The following is a 19,151-nucleotide window of genomic DNA, read 5'->3' on the forward strand; positions in this document are numbered from 1 at the left end:
AGGAAAGATATGACTTACAATGGAAAACATCATTGCTACATCTCTTCAGAATAAAGTACTAAGAAGCTTTGCAGGTGTTTCCATAATGCTGAAGGTAAAGGTGCAAGCAGGTTGCTAATGATCCCTGCTAGCTTATGGAGCTAGTATAAGAGTAGTGAGGTGGGTTCTTTGAATGTATAAGTAGTACTGCAACATTAAAAATTTACAGTAAGGTAAGTGGCCTTAATATACAGAGGCGTAAAACAAGATGCTAGAAGGAATCAGAGGGAGGCAGTCAGATGTGTTATATATGTTGCTTTAAAATGTCTGTTGCTTTGAAATTTCTAAATGAAATTTAGCCTTTCAAACACTGCCTCGCTTTTAATATCTTAGATTGCTTTTCTTGCTGTCACTGGTTTATCATGTTGGATATATTAGCATTTAAGAGTCTTTCTGAAATGCTTACAAGTAAAATACTAGCAAAGTTCTGAGAAGTCTTCATTTTCAAAATAGGTGGTCTTGAGGAGGTATTTTACATACTGTGTTTAGATTTTCCAGTCTGACAATTTTAGATTTAATCATTCAAACTTAATGGGATATGTTTTCTGACTTAGCATGGGCAGGCTTTATTTAGGCAGCAGTGTTCCAACAAACTGCAGGTCCTCCCAGCCTGCATTGCTTTTTGATGCTGCTTGATTTGGTGACAAAAATGAATGGTATGTGAAATAATTTTAAGAAGTCTAAGATGTATTTTTAATATAGAAATTAGCACTTTATTTTTTCAGGTAACATAAGTACTGCTCTCAGATACACTCATCTGTAGCCACTTGAGTTAAAGTGAGCATCCAAGTTTCTGCCGAAGGGGCAGCAATCTCTTATCCTGTGCAATATGGGCAGGTTTTTGTGCGATTCCATGGATTTGTAGACAAGGGAAATATCATTCACTTGAGGAATGCTTTGTGAGGGTGCCTCACAAGAGTGGCCAAGAAGTGGTTTTAGCTGGTAGTGACAGGGAAGATAGAACAGCTATTCAGAAGAATCTGCGCTTGATGCCAAATTTGAGTCTCTCTCATTTGCCTAAATAACTTATCCACCCTGATCTCAAGGGAGCAAGCAACTTCTGCTTGTGACATGTCCTAGGCAGTGCTTGTTTTTATTTCCCCTACCTAATGGGGAGCTTAGAGAGTTAACATTCAAACTTAAGAGCAATTGTTCTCCTCAATTCCTGTTTCATAAGCTGAAAAGTACTTACAAGGAATTCTAGGATTTTGTACTTTAAACTGCTGCTTTTTTTCTACTTTATTTTCCTTCACGCGCTTCTCTTTCTTTCTGTCAAAACCTCTTTCCTTAGGAGGTTGAAGCACTTTTCAAAGGTGATAATTTGCCTAAGTTTATCAACTGTGAGTTTGCCTATAATGACAACTGGTTCATCACATTTGAATCGGAAGCCGATGCACAGCAGGTAATACTTTTTTTTGTGCATTTTAGAATATAACAGAAAATTATTAGAATTAAACTGGGTTGTAAGCTGTATTACAAATGTGTAAGAACTCTTAAAAGAAAGAAAAAAAAAAATCCTTTAAACATTAATGCTTCCCGTTAGCTAATACTCAGTTATCAGCATTATTAAATATAACCCTTTAAGTTTTATCTTGTTTGCATATCCTGGCTTCCTGGCCAAAGCTATAATTTTATGTGCTAAGAGCACTGATATTTTAGATGACGCATTGAAATGCTTTATTTGTAAGACTGAAAATCTTGTTTTAAGGCTACTGAAGCACTTCTGCCATGATAAATTAAATCTCACTAAATGCAGATTAAATATGAGGGTTTTCTGTAGTCTAACATTAACAGACACTTCAAGAATTATTGTTTGGCTTAGCCTGTCAAAACTTACTTGCCTTTGTTTAAATTATATTTGACAAATTTTGCAATGACTTTTTAAAGGCTTACAGATACCTTAGAGAAGAAGTGAAAACTTTCCAAGGAAAACCCATTAAGGTAAATAGAGCTTTATTTTATTTTTGTGCGTATGTTCTATGTTTTGTGGTGTTCCACTTCATGTTTTCTAATATGTATTAAGGTGGTCCAATCTCACAAATGTTTGATCTGGAGATTGGGTTTGAAATGTGGTGCATGCTACTATACTTCTCCTTTTCCTCCTTTCTGGCAGCAGTATGTTCAACCCAGCATCAGCAGGGAAGCATTCAGCTGTTCCTGCCTTCATTGAAGGAGAAAGCAATGACTGACAAGTGTCAAGTTTGAGATCTGCTAGTTTGAACCATCCTGATTAAATCTGAAAGGTTGCTGTAATAAATAATCTAATCTCCTTTGCAGGCAAGGATAAAAGCAAAGGCAATAGCTATAAACACATTTTTGCCAAAGAATGGATATAGACCTCTGGATATGAACATCTACACGCAGCAGCGTTACACAACATCCTTTTACTTACCTCCAGTATACAGTCCCCAACAGCAGTTTCCATTGTACAGTTTAATTGCTCCACAGACCTGGTCAACCACGCACAGCTACCTTGACCCTTCATTGGTAAGTCTCTTGCTTACAGAAGAGCTCAGAGTTCTGCTCAGAGTTGGTATTTTTGTTGTGAAGTTTTGAGGTGTGGTCTGGGAAGCATGTGTATCCTGAAAGTGAGACCAAGCTGCAGATTCTTGTCGAAAAGCAGTTATTCAGATTTCTTCCCATGGCATACAGGATTAATTGAGAACAGCGTTTGGTCTCCAATTGGAACTATGGTTCTCTTCTTCACTTTTTGGTTTTTGAGGCAGAAGTTATTTTGAGAGATTCACAAAGCTTTCTTTTGGTAATGGCTAAGTAAAAAATTTCTGTAATGGTTTAAAAAACTTCTTTAGCTGGAACTGGAATAGGTGTGTGAATGTCAAAGTTCTGGTATGTACTGAATGAATGTAATATAACGTAAGTGGGGATAGTATAACATCTTGGTCTAGCTTAACCTGCTAAATTGCCCCATTTGACATGTTATTGAGTCAAAATACTTCATGGGGTGTTTTGTTTTCTTTTGCAATAAAATATCAAGCCATTTTTGTTATTTAAAAAAAAAAAAACAAAAAACAAAAAACTGGTTAATATTTTTAATTGAAATTCCTTAAAGTCATTACCCTTAGAGCTAGAGCAGTAGCTGTAAGTCCTTCTACACATTCTGTTGAGGCATCTACTGCATCCTGCAGTGTTGCTTTGCATTGTAACAGTTTTCACTGCTCATTTTCCTTTGTCATCCTGTGAAAACTACTGTGAATATGATTTTCAGTTAATTACTTAAGGACTAAGGTTGTTCTGTATTGGAACCCGTTTGTCCCTTCCATCAGTGCCTCTTTGCTTGCAGCTAAAAGAAACTAGGGTAGCAAAATTAGAAGCTTTTTTTGAGGTTTTTGGCAGAGGATTAAAGTGTCCTTGAACAAACTTGAGCAAACTTCCTGTGTACTGAGCAGCAAACTAATTAAAAAGTTGGTGTGCTGAACACTTCACATATAAGAGAGGCAGCCAGAGCCCTTGCAGGGGAAGGCTTTGTAAGGGGCATAAAGAATGTGGAGGAGACAAAGTAGTGTAGTGAACTCTGTTTTTTCAAGAGACAGCCACCTTATTAAGGAGCAACTAAAATGAATGCAGTTTTTCCGCTAGAAATGCTAGGATTGGCTACTGTACATTTTTGCTGTGAGATACTGGAATAATCAGATGGCACTGATGCAGCAGATGTAGATTAACTGGCCACAGGTTCAAGCACAACACTGTATGTATCTGCCTTATGTCATCCTGGAACTCAAAAAGCTTAATACTTCTGGCTTTTGGGAGAAGACTGAAGGGTTGCCAGTACTGAAGATCTGATACCTTTCTTAGTAACAATAAAAAACTAACTAACTAACAGAGCATTGTGTTCTGTTGTTTCAGCATATTGTCCTTAGTTGGATGCATTTCTCTCTGGCATTTGGCTGCGTTTTGTGTACACGGATGTAGTGTGATCTCTCTTGAACATCTGTGGTGATTTTACTCCAATAAGAAAGAGCTATATGTAAGAATAAATTACTTGTGAGGAGAATAGGGACCAAGAGGAACCATGACACTTGCAATAATTTACGAGATAAGATTGCAGTTTGCATATAGACTTGTGCTCACACATACCATAAATTTCCATGCTCTTCTGCTTCGTCATAAATGCCATGACAGTACTTCCTCATCTCTAATTTGAGTTTCAATTCATGGAAATAGTTTTAATTCTGAAACTAGAATATGGCAACATGGCTTCCAAATTTGAAAACTACATACTACATAAACTACTTAATGGCATTTGAAGAAATAGCTACGTTGTACTACTTGTAAAAACAGGGGTACGTATGAGGAATTGAGTGACTTTTATGCAGAAAGCAGATTAACACTTTTGGTATTGTTGGAAAATGAACATTTTCTCTTCAAAAAGATCATTTGTCCTTCTAAAGAAAGAAAGGATGTCTATTGCTTGTGTCACTTGAAGCAGTGACTTAAACTTATTTTCCTTTTCTGCATTCAGTGCTTTTTCACCATTCTCTTTCAGTAGCTGTTTGCTTACTTCATGTGAATTTTACGGTGTTCAAGTTGTAAATATCAAAGCAGGAACCACTTCAAATCAATGTTTTGATTAAACTTTGTTCTTTCATTAAACTCCTAAGTGCCAGTTTTTGGAATGTAAGGTTGTGCTTGCTGCCATAGGTTAGGCAAGCAGTGGTTTGGGATGGAAGCTTTGGTGTGTAATTTTTGTTTCCATTGATTAGTGATTTTTTCCACCTGTTTCAAGAAAGGTTGAATTAGCTTTGGGATCTGTTTGTAGGAAACTGAGTGCCAGCTGTTTTAGGTGTAGTCTCTGTCATCATTTAATTATATTTAGAAGGTACTGTATTGAAGTTCATCCCAGAGCAAGATGTAAACATTAATTAAAAGTGTAGTCTTAGTGTTCTGCATTTTATTTATGTGGAGAGAAGATGATGGCAAGCAATTGCTTTACTACAGTAATATTTGAGTACATTTCATTTAGGCTTGAAACAAAAGAGTGTGCTAGTGAGATTGGTGAGATTACTATGAACGTGATAAAACTGAGCTATCTGGTCAGTATGAGATGTTGGCATGTACCCACCCCCAGCAAATCTTTAGTAATGCTTTTTTTTCTGGGAACAAGACAGTGAATCACATGTGGACTAAAGTGGTACAAAGCAAAGAATATCAGGTGCACGTAACATTCACTTGCTCTCTTGGCTTTATATAGGTGTCATGTGAAAGGTAACTAGAGTGAGTAACTGATGGAGAAGGTTCGTGTTAAGGAGTATTTTGCATGTAGATAAGAAATACTTGCAGATGCATATTAGAGAACAGATGTGCTTCACAGTGTAGTATGAAATAGGAATGTTACTTACAATTGACAGTTTTGGCTCAGTGTTTTTCTGTGTTCAAGCAAATCGGACTTGGAATGTGTGCAGTGGCAGTGTTCTCAGACGACACGTCATTTAGTTACAAGGCACTGGGCAAATGCTCTATTGCTGCTGGAGGCATTCTAATAAACACTTGTCTGTGTGAAAGGGTATAAAATAAAAGTTTAAGAGAAAATAGTTTACTTTGATAATAAGCTTGTGCTGAATTTTTTTTTTTTTTTTTTTTTTTTTTTAGGTAACACCATTTCCAAATACTGGATTTATCAATGGGTTCACATCTCCAACCTTCAAACCTGCTGCTTCTCCTCTGACTACACTCAGACAGTACCCTCCCAGGAACAGGCAAGTACAACTATCTTTTAACACTACACATACTGCTGAATTACCTGGCATGTGGGGCTTTAATCTGCTCATTTTAGAAATGCCATCTAACTAGAAAATACTTGTAAAAGTGAACTTGATGCAAGGTTAAGTGATGCCAGAAGCCAGATGATTTTGCTACTGTTAGTAAGGGTGCTGTTTCTAGATGAAAACAGAGCTGAAAGCTGGGAACTTGTCTGTCCACTGTTGAACATGTTCAGAATTATTTTATCTGAATAATGGCAAGTGACCAGCAGGATTATTAATTTGGCATTTTCAGTTTCAAATAGTTTTTAGTTATGCCGTAGTTGAAAATACAATGAAAGAGTTAACGTAATAGTTCACAAGGCCAGTTAAAATGAGCACTGGTCATTCTTATAACTGAAATATACAACAGAGGGCTGGCAGTTTTGCTTCTTCTGAATTCTGTGTGTAGACTTAGGCCTCAGAAGATCTATCATAGTGTGTATGTTGAAATGACTTTTGAATTTGTAGGAATCCTAGCAAGTCCCATATACGACATACAATACCCAGTGCAGAAAGGGGACCTGGGCTTCTAGACAGTCCTACCATATTCAACTTTTCTGCTGATCGTTTAATCAATGGCGTCAGGAGTCCACAGACGCGGCAGCCAGGACAAAACAGGACACGGATGCAGAGTGCTACCACGAGTTACACCAAGAGGGAAGTAGGAACTGGGCGGATGGAGCAGAGCAGCGTTGACTCGTCTCCTGGTTTAGGTCGAGGAAGGTGAGTGTACCCTGTAGTTGTCTTCTGAAGTACACTGTCATTGCTGCTGCTTTTAGTAAAGAAGAATGGTATTAATAGTGTTCTCATTTTAATCTGAGACTGGCTGCCCTTAAAGCTAAAATTTTGGGAAGCATTTCAGAGGAAGTCCTAAATATAGAGCAAATGCAAAGTGGAACTGCATACTTTCCTACCACTAATGGCACCTGTTGAACTATTTACACCCATACACCTAATTCTCTATACCTTTATTGTCTATTTTAATTAAGTTCTTAGCATATTGTTAGACTTTGAAGCAGTTTGGCCATTTCTTTGCTCACTGCGGCTTGCTGTTAATACTTCCAGTTAAAAGACTGGAATTTTGCCCGTATTAGATGTTCACAACATCAAAGATATAGATCAGTATGAAGGGAGGAAAAAGGATTACGTGCAGTTAGCAAAATGTATTGTTAGGCAGTTTGGAGCAGAGGGGTGAAGCAGGAGCAGAAAGCAGGGGAGTTGAAAATTGGTATCAACAATTTTGAGGATTTATCAGGTCTGTCTTCAGGTTTTTTGAAATACACTGCAGTTCTGTGCAACGTTGCTTAGGGTTGGCTGTGCTTTTTGTCTAATTCTGAGTCACTGAATTGGCAGAGTCATTTGCAGATGATCCTGTGTTAGACTTCTGTTTACGTAAAATTAAGTGGGGGTTCTGTGCAGTTGATACGGAGTTATACTTTTAGCTCAGCAGTGTATCCTGACACAAACGTGATAGAAATCTGTATATATTTATATTAATGAGCTTGCTAGAAATCTTTACCTAAAACATTTTAAAATGAAGTTGTTGTTTTCCTCTAGAACAAAGGTGAATGAGATTATAATTAGAACTAATTTCTCCTGTTTTCTACTCACATAAAGGCAAGGTTCTGATAACTGTTTTCTTTCCCTTAGGAAAAACTCATACGGCTACCGAAAGAAAAGGGAGGACAAATTCACAGTGAGTTTTCATGATTGTATTCAACTATAATTCAAGTGCAGGGAAACAAGGCAATCTTATGGACATTATATGGAATAGCAGATGAGATAAACTACTGCCCAAGAGCTATGTGGCTGAAGATAGCAGCTCATTAAATTCACATGAATTTACTGCATTTGGATATCAGAGATTATTTTCCTGACTTGTGGAATTAAGGGACAGAACTAAAATTGCCCTTTCATCATTGCAGTTAACTTTTGCCTTTTGCCAGTCAGTTTGACTGTTCACATTCGCAGAGCGCCAAGTACCCAAAGTTTGAAACACTTGAGATTTGACTCTCATTCATGGAGATCATAAAAAATATTTTATAGGTCAGGTCATGGAATGCATAGCTAGACTATTAGTTATGAAGTGGTCAATTGTGTTTGTTAAATCTAACACCTCTCCTTGCTTTCTCCCTTTCTATCCCAACTCTGAGGAGAAAAATCTAGTTCCCCTTGCAATATGGACAAAAGGCTGGTTTTTTTGGGAACCACTTTGTCATCTTTGTTGTTTTTGGAGTGTGTGAGGTAGATTTTTCCTTACATAATTGGCACAGAGATGTTCAGGATCACTAATGCTTGAAATACTACAATTTTTGTGAACTTAAATTCAAGGTGAATACCTAAATAGTTTTGATGCTTGTAAAGGCTGGTTTGGGTAGTGGGTAGAAGAAGAAAAAAATTTTGTAGGATTTAGTTCTTTACACATGTTAAGACTTCATGAAGTCTTACTGGATTATTTTATTTTTGATACTACAGTTTCAAAGTAACATCACTTCATGAGCTCTGACTGTATCTCAGAGGTCTGGAACAGTTGCATTATGTATTGGTGCCTCCTGCTGTTGTGTAGCTTAGTGGGACGTGGATGAAAGGAACATCGGGGCTCTAGAAAGTATGAAAGGGCAAATGGTTCCTTTGGCTCCCGACAAACTTGTTAAAGCTAGTGAGATCAGATTACACATGGGGTTATCAGTACTTATTTTTTCTGTGCTTTCAGGGCTACTCGATGCTTTTTCTATCAACTTCCTCCCCCCGGTTTTTTTTTCCTCTGAAAGAACAAGGAAGTAGTACAGGGATTACACAGAAATGAATAGAAAGAGAAAGGATTACCTAGGACAGTTAGTGAACAGAGAGGCTCTTTGTAATCGACTGCCTCTAAATATAAAGTTAAAACACCTTTTAAAACTGAAATCATGATTTCTTTGGAGACCTACAGTTCCCTTTTCTCAGCAGCAGACTTTTAACTGCAGCCTGTGTAGTCATGTTCACTCTAGTCTTTTGGCCAACAAAACTTTAGTCTGTGGTGTCCAAAAATAGACCTTCAGTAGAGATGAGAGCAGCTGAACACTCAGCTGTGAACGCTGGTAGGTAGCGAATTCTGAAGTAAGAGATTGAGGTTTGACCCATTCCAGCTGTAGAAGCAGTCGAATCTAGGATACTGTTTTGTGTGTAGTGGTTAATATGAAGGACCACTGCAATGAGTTCTATTTGAAAGGAATTATGGCTGCTTCTCATTTATAGAGAGCACTTGAGGTGGATTGCATGCTTGCTTGAGAAAGTGCATGAATCTTCTTGATCAGTTTGTATCTGAGGCCATAGATGTAAGACAGCTACTCGTGTTAAGTCAGCTTCAGAATTTTATACAAGTGGCAGCCTAACTTACGTTTAAGTTTCCCTGGTCCCTCTAATTCAAGTCATCCATATATCCTGGCTACTTCTCTCTTAATTTGTCTTTTCAGGAGTGTCTATTTAGAAGTATCTAGAAATAGTATTTATTGCAGGACTTCAGTCCTGTTTAAGAAAATGAAGTGCCGTGATTTGAAATACTGTTCTATAAAGGAAAAATCAGATTTGAGCAAGGAAAACATAGTTTCTCCCCACAACCCTTTCATGGGTTATCTGAATTCTCATTTGCAAGGCTTGCAGCCTTCGTTGCTGTAATGCTTAAAATCCATGTTGTGAGGGAGATGCTCAGTCAGTAGCAACTTTGAGAGTTGCTGTTGTTCTTACCTCTGTCTGTATTCTTTCCGTATTTCTGAATGACTCACGTTTCTTCCGACGTAAAATGTAGTATGAGATGGGATCTTGAGGGTAGTTTTGTATCTTTATTGCTCTTTATGAAAAGGAAGAGCACAGAAAGAAAGTAATGCAACATCTTTCCTATTCCGTGTTCAGAAGTACTGTTCTCACATTCTGACCATATTAGCAATGTACCAGTAACTGTTTTACCATCTCAAGATAAGAATCATCTTAAAGATCACTTTGCATTTGTTGCTCTGAAAGAGAGATATTAGTACAGTTGGGACACTGTTTTTTGGTTAAGTGGCGTAGACAAAGTTAATGGGTAACTTCAGTTAAAGCACATAACAAGGAATTTTAGTTTTTCAGTGTAGATAACAGATACAAATCCTTGCAAGCAGTCTTCGTAAGTGGACTTTTGCCTATGATACTCATTTAACTCTAACACCTGTAAGTAGTGCACGTTTTAATCCAATAATGTATTTGTCTGGGATGTTGTTCTTGCTCTTAGATCTAGTTAGAATAATTCTGTGCTTCAAAAATAATTTTATGCTTGTGTTTGCATTTTTCATATTGATGAAATTGGATGAAAATTGTCTTCATCTGCACTACAGACAAAGCATGCTATCTTGCCCTTTCTTAGCGTATCTAAACATGATTAAGATTCTCTCAACTCTTGTCTTTCTTCTAGAAAACTACCAACTGCACATAAATGGACTTGATATTTTCATTTTGTCATGGTAGCCAACACAGTCTATTTTCCTGTGTCAATATAGCATCTGTCTTGAAGGAGGTGTCAGGAAGAAGCCTTAACTATGCCAGTAGTGCTAAAGCGGAAGCATTTGAAATTTCTAAGGCTTCTAGACCATCCCACTTGAAATATAATGAAGTATTTTAAGAGCACCAGTGGAAGATGAATTTCTGGGTACTGTGTGATTTTCTTGGGAAGTGAGGCAGGATGGGCCTCTTTAGGGCCTTGCAGATATAAATCAAGTGCAAAATGTCATTGAGTCCTATGTCCTTCCTGTCTGTAATCCATTGTGGTAACCTCAGCATGTTATTTCTATTCCAGAGAGGCCAAACACAGTCTCCACCACCCCCAAAACCTCCATCTCCTAGCTTCGAATTGGGTTTATCTAGCTTTCCTCCATTACCTGGGGCTGCTGGCAATTTAAAGACCGAAGACCTTTTTGAAAACAGACTGTCCAATGTGGTAATAGGAACGTCAAAAGAAAGAGTGAGTAGCAAGTGTTCATTTTTGGGGAAACAGAATGAACAGAATTTCATACCTCTTGTTTCTTTAAATTTGGTGTACTGTACGTAGAAGAAATTTGCAGTTTCATGTGGGTCATCAGAAGTGCAGAAGAACTCCTCCCTCTTAGCAAAAACAACAACAGTTGTTAAAATGTTGAAATGCAGCTGCTTTCCACTCTTACCTGAGAATTTGTTGGGGTATTCTTTCTGAGAAGGTGTAGAGTTTGTGTTCCAGCGTAAGTAGATGTTAATAGCAGAGATCAGAAAATGAGCTCTTTACTGTTATTAATGGCCTTTTTGATAAACCTATGTGAAAAATATATGGTAAACTTTCCTCCTGTTCAGAAGTTAGACTTCTGGATTGTGTGTGAAACATTTTCAAGTGACAAACTTCTAAGCACTGAAATATAAAGAAGCTGCCTACGTAATCTTAGTACACTAGATATCATCGCTGGAACAAGAACAAAACAAGCTGGATCCAGGAGTTGTTATGTAGCTTAGTAAGATAAAAATACACCAGAATGATTTGGCAATCAAATGTTGCTCTGTAGAGGGAGTAGAAATGCAGTTGAAAATTAACGTTCAATGGTTGTTCCCTTCTTAGAACTGCCTCTACCACCCCCATCTGTGTGTCAGTGTGTTCTCCATCAAGAGTGATACAACCCTGTGTGCTATGAAACAGATAGCATAAGCTTCTTTAGCCTGCACTATTTTGCTTGCTCTAGTGTTAAATTAGACTGCAGAAAGATTTTTTTTTTTTTCATGATGCCCAGGGTTGTTAGGGAAGGCATTCGTTGGTAAAGGAAAGGGGAACTAGCAGGGCGGCCTCCATCCAAAGGAGATCATTCAATTCTGTGATTCTGAGATCATATAAGCTTTTATGTCTCTTGATGAGAAAAGAGGCAGCAGCATTCCAAGGTGTTTAGGGTAATATGCAGAATAGTGCCATGATAAGAGCACTGTTTAACTTAGTGTCAGCCAGTAATCCAGATTGTGATCTGTTCTCGTGATTTGTGCGTGTGTAAATATTTTAACAGCATTATTTATGAAGTGACTTCTAAGCTATTATATTTCAGGTTTCAAACATAATTCCAACACCTACTATTGCTACTACAGTTTAAAGCACACAGTTCCTGTGGATCTAGTACTTGCTTTGCACTGTTCTTAATGTGATGTATTTGCACCTATTCCTTGTAAAGGCAGTCTTATTCAGGCAGACACTGTTTGTACTACTACAATGCACTGTCATATATTGTGGCTTCTTTTTCTGCCTTGCGTGAGTGAATGTCTGTACCACTGTGTGGAAGAGAGGGATTGCACTCTTTCCTTCTTGGCATGAATAATGAAGAAGATAGCAGTAACTGGCTCCAAAGAGCAGTTGTGCTCTATAAGTAAGGCTAACGCTGAAATCTTGCCAATTTACACAGGGAACTTTTCTTCTTAAACTCAGCAATTTTTATGTTGCATGATGTAGAGTGAACGGATGCTGAAGTAGACTTATGCAGCTCTGCTTTTGTTATAGACCAGCAAGACCTGTGTACAGAAGCAGAGAGAAGTTATGTGCTATGATTCCCAGCAGTTGTTATCCAGACTTGCCATCTTTCTGATCTTTGCTTTGTAGTGCTCTTTCAGTAGCTCTGGGGAATAGGGGATGTTAATGATCACACATTTTCTAACTGGGGAACTGGAGCTCTGTCAGATAAGGGGCTGAGTTTTTTGGCCTAAAATCAGCACTTGCGTGTCTGCCTCACTTGAACCTGTTCTCACGTAACCATGTAGCTGTGTTTCAATGAATTGGAGCCAGAATGCTCAGCAACTTGCGGTGTCAAGCCTTGGAAAATACTGTCATAGCGAGTAAACCAACAGAAGCTGTTCTTTTATTTCTAAACGTCTATCTTTTAATGTCCTACTTTGACTTCAGATAAAGCAGGGTTAGAGCCAGTGCAGTAATGTATACTGCCTGATTTAAGCATCATCAAATGCTGTTTTCTTTTCTAGCAGTGACTAAAGGACTCTGTTTTGTGACCTTTGTATGGTGGCTGGCCTTAGGAGGAGGTGGATGGCTGTTTTGTTCCTTCTGTGCCTGTGTTCTGCCTACCGCTGTTATCTCTCCTTTCTAGCATCAATTCTAGTTTTAGAATCAATCAGATCAGAATCAGTACAAAACCCAGTGCTGTTTAAAAACAAGTGAAATGGTTAAAATGTTAGAAATATTTCAAGCTACAAGAAGTCTTATTTCTTTTTTCTTCTTTGTGACAATTTAAAGTCGTGTGTGCTGTGAATCTGTTTGGCCTTTATCTGGAAGGATGATATCACTTGACATTAGGAAAACCTTTTCAGAGCTATAGAAAAAGCCTCTTCTGGTTGTTAGCAAATTGCAATTTAATCATAAGAAAAGAAACTTCTAGGTCATACCCTAGTTTGAAAAAACTTCATTTTCTTAGGATTGTTTGGGTTTTAGCACCACTTATTGAGATGATTGATAACACTAACTCTAAAACTTTGCAGAAGTCAATTTCTAGTGCATAATGCCAGGAGACTTTTGTTGCAGTAAATGAACTATGAGTATGTAAACAGATGCAAAGCCTACTTTGTCACCATCATGTGCATAATTCCCTGATTGAAAGAAATGATTTTGTTATCCAGAGATGTCCTAAGAGGAAACGTGCTTCAGACTTCTTGTGAAAGAGCCATAGTGTGATTTGTGTTTCTGAATAATTGTAAGGGGGAAAAAAAACAGTTCTAGTCAATATAATGAACCTTTTTGAATCTTCCTTTAGTTAACTTACATTTTAACATGTAAACTGTGTGCCTGAAAATTAATGCAATCCGCAAACCATATTAATTGGGTACTGTGATTGCCTCTTTTCTCCTTCAGAACATTAATGTGGATGCAAGTACAAACACTACTCCATCGGGAATTCCTCGCGAGCCACTGTTGCCAGCTGCTTCTACATTGCCCAGGACGTTTGAAAGGTCTCCTTCACCACCCCAGTCTTCGGAGTAAGAATTTAACTGTGTATCTCTAAACGTGACTCTCAGTTGTGTTTGCATTTTTAATTATCAGAAGGCCAAATATAACACTGTATACAGCTAAAATTAATTAATTAATTACATTTCCCAATTAAAGTATTGGAAAAATAAATGTTTTTTATATTTAATTTCTGAATAGTGTCACTATAATGATTCAGACTTCAGTCAACATAAAAAGTTTAGCAGAAAAATTTTAATCTTGACAAGTATTAAAAGGAAAAATCTTTGAATGTCTTAGTGTCTTATATTTAGGTAGCCTTGAAGCATAGAGTAAATGCAGGATCCTGTGGGTAGTATCGTTGTCCTCACAATAAAGTTTTCATTAAGACTTGATTTGAAATCTGCAAGTCATATTCAGATGTTTGAGTAACAGGAGTAAAATAACTGAATGCCAAATGCTGTTGGAATGTCCCAAATAGGAGATTGTGTCAAGTTCCATGCTAACTTCTATTTGTTTATAATTTTGTAATAATTTTAAAAGGAATGCTAATCATAGCTGTAACTTGCTGGCACACTCTAAATTGTAGTCAGTCAAATACAGTTCTAGAGCCTTTCTTAGATTGATCATTTGTCCTCAAGTTTCAGTTCTCTTGACTTTGTTCCTGCTGGATGCTTTACAGGGATTCCAAGGTTGTGGATAAACAGCAGAGAGAGACACAGAGTACAGAAAGGCTTTCTTCTTCCACACTCAGTACTGCATGTAAATCGGTACAAGTCAATGGCGCTGCCATAGTAAGTGATCTTATTATTTCACTTTCTCTTGGTGATCCAGTTTGATGCCTTTAACAGAATATTGCTTCTATTGCTGTCCAGTGCTGCTAAATCATACGAACCGAGAATCTTTAAATCACAGCCTAACCTTGTGATTTATTGCAGAAGTATTAATAAACCCTGAAGTTGCTGAAAACAGAGCTATGTCAAACATCAGGCTGTGTTCATGGCCTGTGATTATTGTAGTTCCGCAATTAACAGTGCAAAAAATATTCAAGATTACTTCTGATAAAGTTCTACCTGAACACTCTTCTAACACGGAAGTAATCTCTAGTCAGAAGTATTAATGTTTTTGATATTTAAGCCAGAGTGCTCATGATCTTTCAGTTGCTTTAGAGTTTACTTGAATTAGAATTTTTGTCCTGTCACAGTATCCTGTTTTTCTGGAATACTGTGTTGCATTTACCTTGTCTCTTGCTCTTGTTTTCTGTACTACTTCTGTAAATTTCATATTCAAACTCTTACCTGCATGTTTAAGCATAATAGTTGCTTATGACAAAATATTTTACCTTTCATGAGTTAAATGATTTTTCCTCTGGAGGCTTTATCTCTGCTGTCCTGTTTGCTATTGGTTTCACAGGAACTGAGAAAACCTAGTTACGCAGAAATTTGCCAGAGAACAACTAAAGATCCTCCTACATTGCAACCACAGAAAGAACAGAAGCCAAACACTGTAGCATGTGGGAAAGAAGAAAAAAAGCCCACAGAAACAATAGAGAAAAACAGAGAACCTCCTCCTGCAAAGTCACATCCAGGACAACCCAAAGACCAGAGAAGACAGTCAGGACGCAGATCGTCCCCTCCCGCTGTTGGCAAACGCTTAAATAAAGAACAGAGTACCCCTCCGAAATCTCCTCAGTGAAACTAGCACCTGGGAGGGATTCAAAGAGGTCTGCTTCCCACAAATTAAACCCATGTTCCCACTAAGATACCTGAGAATGAGTTGCTGGTTAGGAGCTTGCAGTGATACTGGGCATATAACAATGCCTGCAAGTTATTTTTCTGTGAAATACTTTTTCCCCTCTTGAACAAACATTCTATTTTTTCTGGATATTTCTGGATAGTTGTTCTAAACCTTACATTTAGGTTGGTGCTTAATTGGAGGTGAAGCTTAGTGTGATTATTTTTTTCAGGATGTAAAATATTTGTCTTTAAAAAAAAAAAAGAAGCGACTTTTTCTTAAGCCTCTCTGTGGCTGTGTGAGTGCAAGCTCTGTATAGTGAGTTTTTTCTAAACTGTTAAGCAGAAATGTGCTGCTGCAATATTTTTAATAAACTGGTCTGCAAGTACATATCTAAAGTGTCCAAAAGATTGATAACGGCAGCTAGTGTGTAGACTGCAAGAAGTAGGTGTATTTTACAAATTGGTATGTGACCTTGATTTTTTTTTTATTAGGCTGCTGTACTAAATGTCAGCAAATGAACTTGCACTTTTAGGTTAAACAAGTAGTTGTTTCTAGCATTTTTAAAAACCTAATCTTTTTTGATGTTTTGCACACACAGAATGAATCCCACGGAGCACCATGGCAGTCTTTCTAAAACACTTTCTGATTTTGACTTACTGCAAGCAAGTAACCATCTTCTCACTCCAGAATAAAACTGATAATATAATTTGCAAATACAAAGCACATTGTGAATAGAAAGAACTAAGTCTGTGAGCTTCTATGGTGGTGAAGCCTACTAGTGGATGTTATCAGGAGAAAGCACTGTAGCCTTCTTGTGATAACCCTAGCTTCCCTGTGCTTGTAAGGGAGTTAACTGAGTCAGCGCTGTACGTTCTGGTTACCCCTGTGCTCTGTGTAGACTTTTTCTTTTTTAAATTCTGCCCCAAGTGCTCTTTGAAAGAGTTCATATCTTAGTCAGCTCCGTGTTGACGCCTTCCTGTAACTACAAGCATTGGCATATAGATTGAAACTTTTCAAGACGTGAGATAATGGTGTTTGTTTTGTGTGGTGGAGGAAGAGATCCCTGATACTTACCTCTGGGATGAGGTTTCTCACACTTATTTACTTTAGAAGTGATGCGCTTTCTGAAGGACAAGGATGCACTAAATTAGCAAGTTTCTAATAAAGTTGAATATAAATTATTTTTGTTTCAAAAATGCCTAAAGCTTTTCTTTAAGTGTTTAAACTGCAGGAAGTCCAGACTAAACTCATTCCTGCTGACTATGACAGTACAGTTTATTCCACAAAAATGTTTATTTAAACAACTGATTTTTTTAAGAATTATTTCCATCCAATATTTAAAGACTTGAATTTTATTTAAACTTGAAAATGACTTTGCCTTAACTTTTGTACAAGACAGCTTAGAGTTAATGAGGTCTGACCCCATTGAGGGTTAGCGTGAGTGGAATACAGAATTACTCAGTTGCAGTATGTATCTATTGTCACTGGTCTTACTGGGTAAACATACTGTAGTACAGGAACTAGCAGCAGTTTTTGTAATATACCTTAAAGATCTTAAACAGTTGATCTTTTTCAGATTGTTGAAAAATCTGTAAATGCAAATAGTCAATACTGTATTAAATATGTGCACTTGGAAGTGTGTGCTTTGCTTGTACAGTTGTAAATAATCAGAACATATAAAAAGGTACCCTAAAGAAAAAATCTGATAAAAATTATTGATATTATAAATGTTGCTGTTGAGCTGGATGTAGATAAACTAAATGTTGTGGTTTGAATATTACTTTAATTTGTTGTTTTTTCTTTTCCTTATTTTATTCTGGTGTGCTGAACTGACTCTGCCTCTTCACTGCAAAAGGGAAATGGAACGAAAGTCTTATTTGAAAGCCCTCGAGTGTTTTCCGAACCCTCTAAAAAGTGATTTAACCAATTCAGAAGTGTTCTGCAATGTAAATAGTGGATCTTAGCAGAAGTTGTAATTTTAAGTCATTAATAAAAAATGAAATGGAATTGGGAAAAAAACTTTAGACTGCTAAGAAAAATGTACACTGAGGCTTGCTTGTCTGCTTTCAAGAATATCAGTGCTTTCCTCAGCGTATGATTCATAGAACTGTAAAGTAACTCTAGAGGTAACTTCTGACAAATTTCCTGTTAGGAATCAACCAGTAACTAGTTGACCTTTAAGTCCAGCCTGTTGTATGCTGCGGAATTGGTTGAAATAGGGCACGCTGGAACCCATTGATTTTCCTTGTTTAAAAAGCACACTTTGTGAATGCTGTGGAAGGAGATAGGACTCTTGACAACATCACCAAAACAGCTCAACTAGTTCTGTCATTGGATTTTGATGCGCTTATCCTTTCCCGGTGGCAGTGAAAGTGGTAGCTAGATTTGTGTATGGTTAAGGCTGGCTGTATGGTTCGTTTTGTTTGTCTGCTGAAAGTGAAGGGCTTACCAGCTGCAAACAATCACAAGTGGTTACTTACAGACTGTGTACAGCTAGTCGTAATGCTCAACTGGTACATAAGGTAATCTCTTGAGACCAGCAGGATGTGTTGTGCTGTTCTGATGTATTCTGCTGCCATTTGTGCTAGGTCAACACACTGTAATTACTGCTTACCCAGCAACAATCTGTTGCATCGAAAGTTTAAATCTTCCTCTGACGTGGTTTTTATAGCTTTTAAAAAAAAAAAAAAAAAAGAAAAAAAAAAGAAAAAAGAAAAAGTGACATGCCAAATAGCTGTGTAATGTACAACTTATCCTACTGCGTTTTACTTTGGAGATTTTTTTTCCACTGAATGACAAAATGGAGTTTTCGGAATAGAGTTGTGAAGTTGCATGCAGACTGTTGCTACAGTGTATAGCGATGTTAAGATGTGGCTTTTAAATGGAAAAACCTCCCAAAAGCAGTAGCTGAGTTAAAGGTCTGAGGATACAATAATTAAAATTGGCATTTTACCGTGTAGGATTATGTGGTGCTGCTTTTCGTTTTGAAAGCAAGTTAAATGGGATCTGAGACTCTTCAAGGAATGAAAAGAAAATAAAACCAACAAAAGTTGCTTTTTAAACTTAAATCTTGTTTCAGACCAGAGACCCCCTGCTGACATTTGTCACTTGCCACGTGGCAATGTTTTATGTTGCTGCATTATCCTTTTAAAGACTTAAGCAGTTGTCACAGAAAGGCCCTTGAGTGTGGTGCAGTGTATCACAAGCAACAGCTGACTGTAATGGTGCATACCTATCTCTGTATCTCCTTCAGCTAGTACAGTTAGGGATTTCATGTGCTTTGTAACCTATTACACTAATAGCAGCAGACAATCGAAGATTTCCAAGGAGACCTAACAGCTGCCAATTCGTGAAATACAAGTGTAATATGGAAGCCTTCTTGAGGGTTTTTGTTTTTGTTCTTCTTCCATTAAGACTGGAATCAAGCTTACATGTAAACTATCAGTAATTTAAGTTTCCTTTTGTGTCATAAAATGTAAAACTGTCTAATTTGAAAAAAAAAAAAAAATGTAGGTTATGAAAAATAAAGATTTAGGCACTGTTGAATTCCTGATTTTTTTTAATTAAACCTTTCTTCAGTAGTTCTTAATTATGTTTTGTCTTTCGCTCCCATTTTTGGAACTTGCATATTTCTGATTTTGGGGGGAAAAATGCTT

At 37.3% G+C, this 19,151-nt stretch overlaps 1 protein-coding gene across 4 annotated transcripts in view; it reads left to right on the forward strand.

Annotated features, from left to right (window-relative positions):
• The window catches only part of LARP4B (La ribonucleoprotein 4B), a 52,869-nt gene extending 33,828 nt beyond the window's left edge, over positions 1-19,041 (forward strand). For 2 of the 4 annotated variants that reach the window (XM_042816669.1, XM_042816670.1), the window contains exons 8-17: positions 1,331-1,441; positions 1,927-1,980; positions 2,317-2,526; positions 5,647-5,753; positions 6,267-6,521; positions 7,449-7,494; positions 10,606-10,770; positions 13,666-13,790; positions 14,441-14,552; positions 15,163-19,041. In XM_042816669.1, coding sequence (XP_042672603.1) covers positions 1,331-1,441; positions 1,927-1,980; positions 2,317-2,526; positions 5,647-5,753; positions 6,267-6,521; positions 7,449-7,494; positions 10,606-10,770; positions 13,666-13,790; positions 14,441-14,552; positions 15,163-15,453 — 1,476 coding nt within the window. In that variant the 3' untranslated portion in view covers positions 15,454-19,041. The remainder of the gene's footprint in view (positions 1-1,330; positions 1,442-1,926; positions 1,981-2,316; positions 2,527-5,646; positions 5,754-6,266; positions 6,522-7,448; positions 7,495-10,605; positions 10,771-13,665; positions 13,791-14,440; positions 14,553-15,162) is intronic. The other 2 variants (XM_042816671.1, XM_042816672.1) reach the window with 2 other exon arrangements.
• Positions 19,042-19,151: the final 110 nt, after the last annotated feature.

The sequence above is a fragment of the Centrocercus urophasianus genome, unplaced genomic scaffold, assembly GCF_019232065.1.
Source record: "Centrocercus urophasianus isolate 14NV4802_14NV808 unplaced genomic scaffold, USGS_Curo_1.0 seq_16, whole genome shotgun sequence".
Classification (NCBI taxonomy): domain Eukaryota; kingdom Metazoa; phylum Chordata; class Aves; order Galliformes; family Phasianidae; genus Centrocercus; species Centrocercus urophasianus.